The sequence below is a fragment of the Austrofundulus limnaeus genome, unplaced genomic scaffold (assembly GCF_001266775.1).
Source record: "Austrofundulus limnaeus strain Quisiro unplaced genomic scaffold, Austrofundulus_limnaeus-1.0 Scaffold35, whole genome shotgun sequence".
In the NCBI taxonomy this organism is placed as follows: Eukaryota; Metazoa; Chordata; class Actinopteri; order Cyprinodontiformes; family Rivulidae; genus Austrofundulus; species Austrofundulus limnaeus.
Genome location: NW_013952437.1, coordinates 1104109 through 1115195, shown reverse-complemented (window position 1 = coordinate 1115195; position 11087 = coordinate 1104109). Strand labels below are relative to the sequence as shown.

The 11087-nt window shown below is 40.6% G+C and overlaps 1 protein-coding gene across 1 annotated transcript in view; it reads left to right on the top strand.

The window, feature by feature from the left end:
• frs3 (fibroblast growth factor receptor substrate 3) overlaps positions 1–10316 on the top strand; it is a gene marked incomplete at its 5' end in the record, with an annotated part of 14930 nt that extends 4614 nt beyond the window's left edge. Inside the window, 4 exon segments of the mRNA XM_014006234.1 lie at positions 444–630; positions 730–891; positions 2580–2701; positions 2775–10316. Coding sequence (XP_013861688.1) covers positions 444–630; positions 730–891; positions 2580–2701; positions 2775–4073 — 1770 coding nt within the window. The 3' untranslated portion in view covers positions 4074–10316.
• Positions 10317–11087: the final 771 nt, after the last annotated feature.

Sequence of the window (11087 nt, the reverse complement as noted above, 5' to 3'; positions counted from 1 at the left end):
ACATCTGGTGAAAATTTCATGTCATTAGCACCTCTAGTAATATATTTACTGAGAAAAATGGTGACATGTTCAATACTTATTTTTCCCGCTGTAATCTATTAAACTTTGTCTCATGTCTTTGTGATTTGCTTCCCAGCAGCCAGACATTATTTTATCTTTTAAAGTAGTCTGGCTCCAAGATTTCTGAAGGTTTTTAACAGTATCTTTGAACTTCTGCTGCTTTTTTGTACTCATTTTCTGTGCGGTCCTTGTACCCGTGTGTGGCAGCACATTGCCCAGTGTGAGCTTAAAAATGAGGAAAGTAGATGACAAAGATGCAATTTGAATGAGAAACACTAGAGATAACAGTTTTGCAGACATACAGAAGTAATATATTATCAATAATAAGTGCCTGACACTTAAATGTGCTTAAATGTAGTAAAAGCAGCCACTCTTTTCTCCAGGTTATCAACGTGGACGATGAGGGCAACGAGCTGGGCTCTGGGATCATGGAGCTCACGCAGACTGAGCTCATTCTCCACACGCGCAAGAGAGACGCCATCCGGTGGCCGTACCTCTGCCTGCGGCGCTACGGCTACGACTCCAACCTGTTCTCCTTCGAGAGCGGACGCCGCTGTCAGACAGGGCAGGGTGGGCAAGATTCCTACGAGCAGCAACTTGACAGCACCACGCCTATTCTGTCTTTATGAGCTTGTCGTCATTTTTGCCTTTTTTTTTTCCCTGGATCAGGAATCTTTGCATTCAAGTGCTCCCGGGCAGAGGAAATCTTCAACCTGCTCCAGGAGCTGATGCAATGCAACAGCATCARCGTGGTGGAGGAGTCGATGATGATGAGTCGCAGTGGTCACACACCAGAAATGGACATGTCTCGCACGCCGCAGACTCCCAACAGTGAGTCAAGCACAATGAGAGGAACACTGTCATTAAATTAACAGGATTAGTTGTTTGTRGGCACAGTTGTAAGTGAGAACCTGCCGACATACAGTATTATTAGTGTGGACCAATTTTTTTTCCTTAGATTTTCCCTTTATTCTTCACGTTTACAGATTTTCCTGAGCTCTGACAGAAATGTCTAACAGCACTTTTTAGAGCTCTCCTCTTAGTGGCTGATTTTAGAGGCTTATTTCTAATCGTTCTGCAGTTTGTGACTTTTTTTTTTAATTGTTGGTCTCTTTACAAATTATGCACAATACACTTTTAAGAACGCACGGTAGCCCCCACATCAGTTTCACTTCATCAAATGTATAGAGCARCTCAGTGTTGTTTTCACACACTCTGAATAAAACAGCTTTCCCTTTTTTTCCCCCTGCAGTTCAGCCAATAATAGTTGGTAATGATTCATCCTTTTAAAAACAATCTGACCTTGAGTTCTGAGTTTTACTGGTCCAAGTAAAAAAAAAAAAAAACTCCACAAATGCTCAACCAAGATGAAGATGAGCCGTTGCTGGTTAACACGCCGGTCACACTTTGTCATCTTTTTTTTTCTGCCTCACGCTTTTGGCTGCACCAACCTTCGGCTTCACCGTGGGTGTTTTCTTTACGTTTTTACGGACCCACGTTAAGAACTGTAGCTTATATAAGCAAATTCTAATGATGGCTTTTTAAATTTTCCGATTGGCTTCTCTGATCGCTGCACTACAAGACATAAAACATAACAGGAAATGCCAAGTTCAAGTGGGAAGGGTGGGGAAAAAAAGAGGACAGTAAGTCAAATTTTCTCATTTGAAAATAAAATAATAAGTTATACATTAATTTATTTTGAATTCAGTTTATAATAGTTTCAGATAAAAAGGCACACTTGAGATTTTTTAATTTTCTTGATCTTATCGTATTGCGTACAACTGAAGATAAACTGTAATGGACGTTTTCTGTCTATTTTTTGTTCAAAAAGTTAAATATTTCAATCATAAGTGGGTGATAACACTAACACATCCAAAGCAGGTGTTTGTCACACATTGAAATATTAATACACGAGGCACCTGACTAAAAGTGAGCGACAGTGCCGCTCCACAGCAGCTGGGTGTGTAAACAGTTTGACAGGTTACCCACACATCACGAGTAACCCTCTCCAGCGCCCCCAAGTGGCGGAAATAAATCAATGCCTGCAAGTTTTACACATCAGATCAGACTTCTTCTGACCTCTCATTTTGGTTTGGGTTTTTATTTTTTATAGCAGCAGGAAAAAAATCCTCAGTTAATCTGTTTTTTGGGGGTTCTTGTTACCTTGATGATACTTGCATACTGCTAAGCTAAACTATTTCCATGATGTTCAGTCAGTGTATAGATCAAGACTGGGCAATTCTGGTCCTCTAGGGCCACACGATCCTAATGTTTGACTTGTTTCTCTGCTCCAACACAGCTGATTGAAGTTCTGCAGAAGKCTGGTAATCATTCATTCATTCAAAKCAGGTGTGTTTGAGCAGAGAAGCAARTAAAACATGCAGGGTAGCAGCCCTYGAGTACTAGGATTGCCCACCGTGTGATTGATGAATTTGAATAAATGTGCTGAATGCTGAGTGAAGACAGTTTTTRACTGGCAGAAAACCAAACCGAGTTGAGTTTGTATGTTGTGTTTGCAGCTCCAGCCTTTCCTGTCCAGTCTTTTCCCAATGGATACCCCGGCTATCCAATCAGGGGTGATTCCTCCCAGCCCTCTCTTTCTGACGATCATCGGCACAGCCTCATGGCTTTGGAAGACCAGGTGAGACCTGTTTGTCTGTAGGCTTGATCCGTGAAGGTTCACRGTTTGAACCTGCGTTTGTTTCTCCCAACAGACTCACACCTACGTCAACACTGTGAGTATGGAGGGGGACCTTTCCATGCGTCACTGCGTGCACTCTCTGCCCGAAGTGCGACCCAGCGCTTTGCCCGAAACAACACGGGGAGCCATGCCCGTCGGAGGCCAAGGCAACCCTCAACCCACCCTGCGATGCTGTCCGCTTGAAGAGCGCAAAGACCCTCAGGTGTTCCTGCAGCCGTCCTCACAGGAAGTGAAGTTCATGCTGGGCCCCACTCCCGCACAGCGCCACCTGCTGGAGAGGGAGCGGCTCGGGCACAATCCTCACGCCCATCAGCCGGCAGAGGGCGCGACGGGCTCCGAGACGGAGGGAGATGAGCCCACCATGCATCTGTGCAACTCCCACTCCTACCACCACTTCCATCACCACCTGCACCGGCACCCGAGCCATGAGCAGTCGGACAGCTGCCAGAGCGGCGAGCTCACCTACGAGAACATCAACGGCCTGCGGAGCGGCCGGAAGCAGCGCCTGAGCCCCAGCAGCGTGTCGCAGTCGGTGGGCTCGAGCAGCAGCAGCAGCACCTGCGACAGCCACCCCCACCCCCTCATGCACTCGCTGTCCCACGGCCCATCGTCGCTCCCTCCGCAGGGCTACGCCTGCGACAGGGGTCTGGGCGGAGGCCACCGTCGGACAGCTCTTCTGAACTACGAGAACCTGCCGTCTCTGCCGCCCGTGTGGGAGTACAGCGCGCTGCAGCGGGACAACGAGCAGGAGGAGGACGACGAAGACCAGGACGAGGATGACTACGAAGAGGAAGAGGACGACTTCGACGAGTACGAGTTCTCAGAAGGCCCGGGGACACCCAACGGGTACCACCAGGACAGTCGGGGGATCCACAGAGACGCCCTTCAGAACTATGTGAACACGGAGCAGGTCCAGCCTCCCCGGCTTCGACACGCCTGCCCCCCTCACCCTCGGCCGTGTCGACCGGACAGCGGGGGCCGAATTTTTAGCTTTGATTTCCGCAGACGGTCGCATTCAGGGGTCGGAGGCTGCGAGCACGGCCACATGCCTCCGTCGCGGCAGCTGAATTACATCCAGGTGGACCTGGAGGGAGAACCGCCCTGCCAGGCCCTCGGCAGCGGGGGCGCCCAGCCACAGCACCAGCGCCTGCCACCCAAAAAATGTGGGCCGCTGGCACCCCGACGCAGCGAGTGCTACGCGGTTATTGACCTGAAGAAGACGGCTGCCATGTCCAACCTGCAGAAAGCGCTGCCCAGGGATGATGGGACTTCCAGAAAGACTCGCCACAACAGCACAGACCTGCCTCTGTAAACGAATCTCAAACTGAAGGGGGACGACGAAGACAGATGAAGGCTTATCCTCACGTTAGCACACTGGACCCTTCACTGTCATCCACCCACTCATCTGTCGGGCCGACCAAACCGGTACAGGTACCTCATTAGAAACTCACAGTTTGTACAAAGAAATTTAAAACCTCTGAGGAGAATTTGCGACCTTATTTTGTCTTAATTGATCAGATATTTGGCGTTTAAATCTCCTAACAGCATTAAGCCTCATATATATCATGTATATGTATATGTGACACTTCATGCTCGATCGTGATCCAGCAGAGATCTTTGTTTTTCAGTGAAGGTGGTCATTGCCATTCAGTAGTTAGCAATTTTACTCACGATACATTCATGTTTTGTTTTTGTTTTTCTAATTATTAACATAACAGAAGCGTAGTTGAAGGAAAGGTCGTGGTTCCTCCCAGATAAAGGCCAGTTTTCATACCTCATCACTAGCACTTAAGTCTAATCACGTGGCTTGTACATTTGTTACTGTATACCTGAAGAGCATTTTGCACACAATCCAATGGAATTGTATTGAATCATATTGTAGGAGTTGTTTTATCCAATCCGAGCTGAAAAAGGGAATTACGTGAATTGAACAGATTGAGATATTTGGAGGATTGTGTTATAGTGAAAAAAGGTAGCACATGTGGATTGATTTGCTTTAGATCTGTTCTGTTAATATGTATAAATTGAAATTGTAGCATATCATCCTCACTCACCGTCCCACTGAATATCATCCCAGACTTGTGGGAACGGAGGGGGTTCACTTTGCACTTTTGATCTGGGCCATTTTGTCACCTCTCCCACACAACTGGAGCCACAGGATGTTTTTTTTTTAATTTTTATTAAGAAAATCAAACATTGGGGACAAATGGACATTCTTAACTCAGCAATGTAGATAGGATTAAAAGAAGTGGAACCTCAAATAGTGGCATTTAACGGAGAGTCATGATTTTATGAGGTAGGCTTCTGTGGAGTAGTTATGAATAGTTAATACCTTACCTGTTGTGGATGGCTCTTTAAACTACTTGATTTTTAGAGAAACAGAGTTTTATTCTGACCAGATTGGTGAGCTAACGGCTGCTCCGATTGATCCATAAGTTAAAGAAGAAAAATAACAATAAAAAGGAAACTAAAACAAAAAATTAGGGGTCTGTCAGAAAGCAGCTTTAATCTAAAATATTTTATTAAAGTTTATGCAAAAGATTATTAAAATATCTTACACCAGTCAGTTTTGCATTAAACTGTCATTTTAGCAGGATTATTATGAAAATATTTTTAATAAGCGCCACAGTCTTCACAGGAAGTTCAACTGCTATTGTTGTTTTTGCTCGCAAATCAGGAAAATTTATGTAAATAACTGTGCAATGTTATTTTTCTCCCTAAAATAGTATTTACATAAACGGCTGTGAACATTTGGAAATAAAACATTTTTCTTAGCTGCTCTTTGAGCGATTGTTAGCTCACAAGTCCTCCAAACTGAGACTGATCAAAGAGCTTCCTGCAACAGGTAAGATATTACTGTTCATAACTTTCTCCTCCAAACTCCACTTTAAAAGATCGGAACTGTCACTTTAAAAGAGAACGTCACAGGAAATGCTCTGATTTTATAATATATGTCAGGTGTAAAGACTTTGTTTTAAAAGATGTCGTTGCATCACGCCATCATGAATTTTCGTTCAGGCTTTTTCTTAGCCATCTCAGTGAAAATATTTATTTATTTCATATTTATTCCATCCGACGACCAGCGTTTTGTAGTCCAGTTGATAATCTGGAGACCAAAGTTTCACCTCAAATTATCGCTGGAAGCTGGTGTTTTACTGTTATTACTGTGCTTAATTACATAGATATATTTTTAAAAACAACAATCGTATTTATATTTTAAGTGCCAAAATCTAATTGCTAACTGTAGGATGAATAAAATCAAGCGTGCCATAAGATTTTTTTTTTCATTTGTTATTTTTGGAAATATGAAGGACAGAAAGGCACAAAGTGAAAACGAATGGGGGAGGGACAAACTGAAAATAAAAGAAATCCAGCTTTATAAGAAATAAACTAAAATAATAAAAACTGCACATTCCACCTCATCTGCATTTATAGCCATTTTGAAGGGAAAATGTAAAAAAAAAAGATAATTTTTCTGTCTGATAATCACTGTTATGGTGGTTTTTTGCTGCTACTTGTACATACTAACAGTAGCCCGTGGAAGCTACAGGTATTCGTCAAAAATGAAAAATAATGTGATGTCAGACTTTTTACCATGTTGTTGATATAAAACCGTGTTGCTGTCTTCTCATTTTTAATTTTCTTTTCTTTTTGTGGGGGTGAGGTTCTAAGCAGCAGAAATGTCATGGACCATTTCAGATAAAGTTTCACCTCCATCGCATTGTTTTCCCACCAAGTGTGCGGCTCGTAGGAGACGGCAGGGAAGCACAGATCCACTGAGGATCTCGTCTTTTTAAAGAACGCTAGAGAGATTTCCTCAAGACAGACGTACTGAAGTGTTCGCTCAAGTTGGTCTTTTCTCAACTTCTGACAAAGGTTAATGTCTTATTGGCTTTTTTATACAAACCATGTATTGATTTAGTTTCAGGGCAGCATGGTRGCTCAGTTGGTAAAGCTGTTGTCTCTCTGAGAAGGTTACCTTTCGCCTTTCATCCACAATCTCCTCTCAAGCCGTCGCACTCATTGTCTCCTTTCCCTCTACGTTGTTCTTTTTTTTATATTTTTCTACGTAAATTTTGTAGATTTCTGTAAACTTTGAAAGCAGCGTTGGGCTGATCGCAGTTATTTTATGAAGCCAGAGGAAGATGCATAAATTATCAATTGTACTGCTGTGGATAGAGGAGGGTGGTAGTGATTTTACAGACCTTTATAGCTGTTGTTGTCACAACCTCTGGTTCCGGTCCATCCGTAATTTTTATTTTCTTAAATAAAATGCTGTAAACTTGTGTAAGCTTCTGTAAGGGAAATTATTAATGTTCTATCCATCTCTATTTTCTGTTGCTATTGATCACGTGTCCATCATATATCATTTTATCGCCCAGCCCTAACTGCCACCACGCCAAATTTTCACTCAGTATCTGCAAAATACTGAGTTCTAACAAGTTTTGTGCCGACTGTGGTCAGGAAGCTGTGGCTGTCATCTYCATTTGGATTGACTTCAAAAGTTAATCAGTTGTAGACGAGTACCTTTTAGTAAAAATGTACATTAGTATGTTTATTTGATTGTTAGTCAATTGTTAATTTAGTTCATAYTATGAAGTAATATTATGAATTTGAATTTTTATTACTAAAAACCCTCAAGAAAAGCCTCAAATAACCAAAGTCAGAAGTTGATTGTTTTATTTAAAATAAAACCATTTAAAAAATGACCATCTTGCAGTTAACATTTTTGACGGACTCGCTGTAGGAAGGATGGATGTTTACATTTTTGCAATAAAAGCAGAACCATGGTTATGTTTAAAATGAACCAACATGTGATGTGTGAAATAGTCTTTGGATCTGTGATGTATTTCTTTTTCTCCTCTTTCTCTTTAAACCAGCAGTCTTGTTATTGCAGGTCCAATGTTTACTTTTTAACTCCTTTTAAATTCGCATTACAAGTGCCATACCAAACATAATCATGCTTTATTAGATTCTATTATTTAATCTGATAACAGCTCACAGGAATCAGCAGGTAGTTCGAGTCAGTTTTCTAGATTATTGTAGTTTTAAAAGCATTTAAAAGGAGTTTTATCAAACGTAACCTCACGCTACCCAGACCAGCTTTTACAGCATCTTTGCCGACCAGCTTCTGAGTTTACAAAGAAATAATGGGAGTCAGTCGAAGTGCAGCTCTTACCTCTTTGTGACCAGAATGATGCCACGCTCAGTGTTTCTGTTTCTTCTGTTGAGGAGGCTGTTTTGCTCAAATCATGATGGGTTCGTCTGAGAGCTGGCAACCACAAGCTGAGTGATCAACTCCTGTTAAAAACTTTCCCTGAGGTAAATTTACTGAAGCGGGATGTTTAAAAGAAAAAAAGAGCGGGGTCTTGCTCTATGTTTATCACTTAAATATCTTCATTTTAGAGAAATCTTATCACTGTGCCTTGTGTATTCAAATGGGATAAGTTAAAGATGCAATAGTTTTTTTTTTAATATAAAGAAATTTGTTTAAAAAAATGAAAATCAGTGCCTGGCTAAAGTTTGGAGTCTGAAAGGGGATTCAAAGAGAATCACGTTTTACGTGAAGATTTAAAAATGTGCCAATTCCAATTTAAAGGTGATGTAAAAAATAAAAGAAAGTGTAACAAATGAATTTGTCGTCTTGCTTGGAGTTAAGAGTTAAGATCATGATATCACTCTCTTGTCAGTGTAGATTAAGCCTCTTTGTGTCAAAACCAAATTTAATGTTCTTTTTTTCTGGTGTACCACCTTCAAAATCTAAAAGAAACTCAAGTCATTTATTTAGTCATTAACATTTTTGTTTTATCACCACTGAATATTAAATTTATCTTATTTTGTCWGAACCTATTCAGAGAGCTCTCATATTCAGTCACTTGGAAACTGTTATACTGATGTAAACACAGCTCAATAACACATACTTTGACTTTTTGTGTACGTTTATAAAGAAAGAGAAGACCAAGCRTTTGTCTTTAACCCATCTGAAAGCTGTGAAAACTCTCAGATCAGTGTTATTTTACTCTGCAGAGGGAAAACCTACTAACAGACCAAAGGCTCTTGCCTTCTGGGAACCGATGCAGGAAACCATGTGCTGGTTTATTTGTTTTAATCGGGACAACTGGAACCAGCCAACAGGAAAGTTTTTTTTTTCAGTTTCTTTATTTCTTTGAAACAAGACTTGAGAGTCGTATCATTGTTCTGCTTTAACTTTTGGCAAAAATACAAAAATGCTTTTCTCAATGGTAATTATTCCTTGAAATGAAAAAAAAGAAGGAACCTGATTCAGGAGCCTGTTCATCGTCATAATTAAAGTCCATGACAATCGGATTTTACATTTGATGTTTGCTTTCATCATGAGTAGGAATGTAAAAAAACGAAACTGTGTACTTTTCAGTTTATATCTAATCAGCGTTTAAGATAAAATCAAACCCAGAACATTGGATTCTAAGAATGCAGTGAGCTCAGAAAGGCGAGGGGCATCAGTGCTACACACCACCACCACCACCATCATCATCATCCTCATCCTCTGGGAAGGTTTCTAATCATCATCACTTCAGTGATTTTGTGCATCGTTTCTAAAAAGAAATATCTGCCACAGGTCATTATAATCTCCATGTTGTAAAACCTCAACTTTCTGTCCATTCTGTGAGATAAATCTGTCACATACTGAAAGTATCAGAAAACTGTAATATCTCATGTTATTACTGTGTATTTTCTGTTTAATCTTTTTTTTTATTTGTTATTTTCTGGTACAGGCTGTATTTGCCACCAGAAGGTGATGTTAACATGTACGGGTCCAATCTGTACATTTTATTTACTTACTTGTTTATTTATTTATTTATTTTTATTTTTGTGACAGATTTTGTGTATTTATGTGCAGTCAGGAATAAAACTTTGTGACTATTATATGAATTAACGAGTGGAATGAGTGCCAAATATGCCTGAGCATGATAAAAACTGTAACCTGAGAGGAACGGCAGGTAACCCCCCGACGCGCTGAGAGACACTCTGCTGCTGATGTAAACTCTGAATTCACGGCTGAAGGGTTTAGCAATGCTCAATATTTTTGCTGAAAGCGGGAGAACTTTTAACTTTTTGTCTTGTTTTGAGAAAAAAAAGAAAAGCTTTCTTCAAGATATTTGTTGTATGTTTCTGTGTCCATTCATGGCTTTTAAATGCAGTCAGTGATGGTTTTATCATACGTCATTAGACCGGGAAGGAAACTGATTAACTTATTATTATTATTATTATTATTATTATTATTATTATTATTATTATTATTATTATTATTATTATTATTATTATTATTATTGGACTCCAATGGGGGGAAAAACATGTTTGGGTCATTTTTTCTTCTTGAATCATTCCACACAAAGATTTCTTGTGTACTTATCTGAACTCTGCTTCATCTAAAAAAAAAAAAAAAACAATAAAAATAAAGTGAGCCTGACATTTGTTGACTTTTACCCTGGATTTTATCAATTATAGACTGTGGATTTGTTCAGAAAATGTAAATGTAATTCTAATATTAAAATGAAGCTATGAAAATATCTTACTGTGGACCGATGAGTCACTTTTTTTTAGTTTTAAGGAATTGTTTGAATTTGGGGGTCATGGAAAAGGGTATGAACAGTTACCATCTTACCTGTTGCAGATTGGACCTCAGTTTGGAGAAGTCAAGTTTAATTCTGAGCAGACTGATGAGCGTTATAGAGGGGTAAGTGGTCTCTATTCAAGCTGATCGAACACCTCTGAAGTCTAAAATTATGAGCAGCTYGGTCTAATCTGAAGAACCAAGGTTTGACAAACCTTGCTTTATGAATCTCGATGTACAATGGGGGCACTTTGGGGTATTTCTTTCTTAAATAACTGTGATTTTTGTTAGGGAGCTTCCCAAAGGAGCTGGTGAGATGCTCAGTCAAGAGGACAGCTCTGGAGAGAAGCTGCAAAACCAAGGCCAGTGAGCGAGCAAGCTGGAGTTCCTGCTGACCRTAGCAGGAACAATGGTTGCACTGGGGAACCTCTGGAGGTTCCCATATTTGTGCCACAAAAATGGAGGAGGTGAGCAGGACTATGACCACATGTCTGTACCCCCCAATCAAAAATAATCAGAAATCCTGATATGTAATAAAATGGCCACCTGTCTGTCTGTCCAATCRAGAGCCACCATCCATCATATCTCAGAGGTTTCTCTGCTCCAAAACACCTGATATGAATAAATGAGTCATTGACAGGCTTCTGCAGAACAGGAAGAGGTAAATAAGTTACTGAGTGAGGTGTGGGAAACATAACATGCATCTTTTTACTGTTTTTCATCCCTTTGATT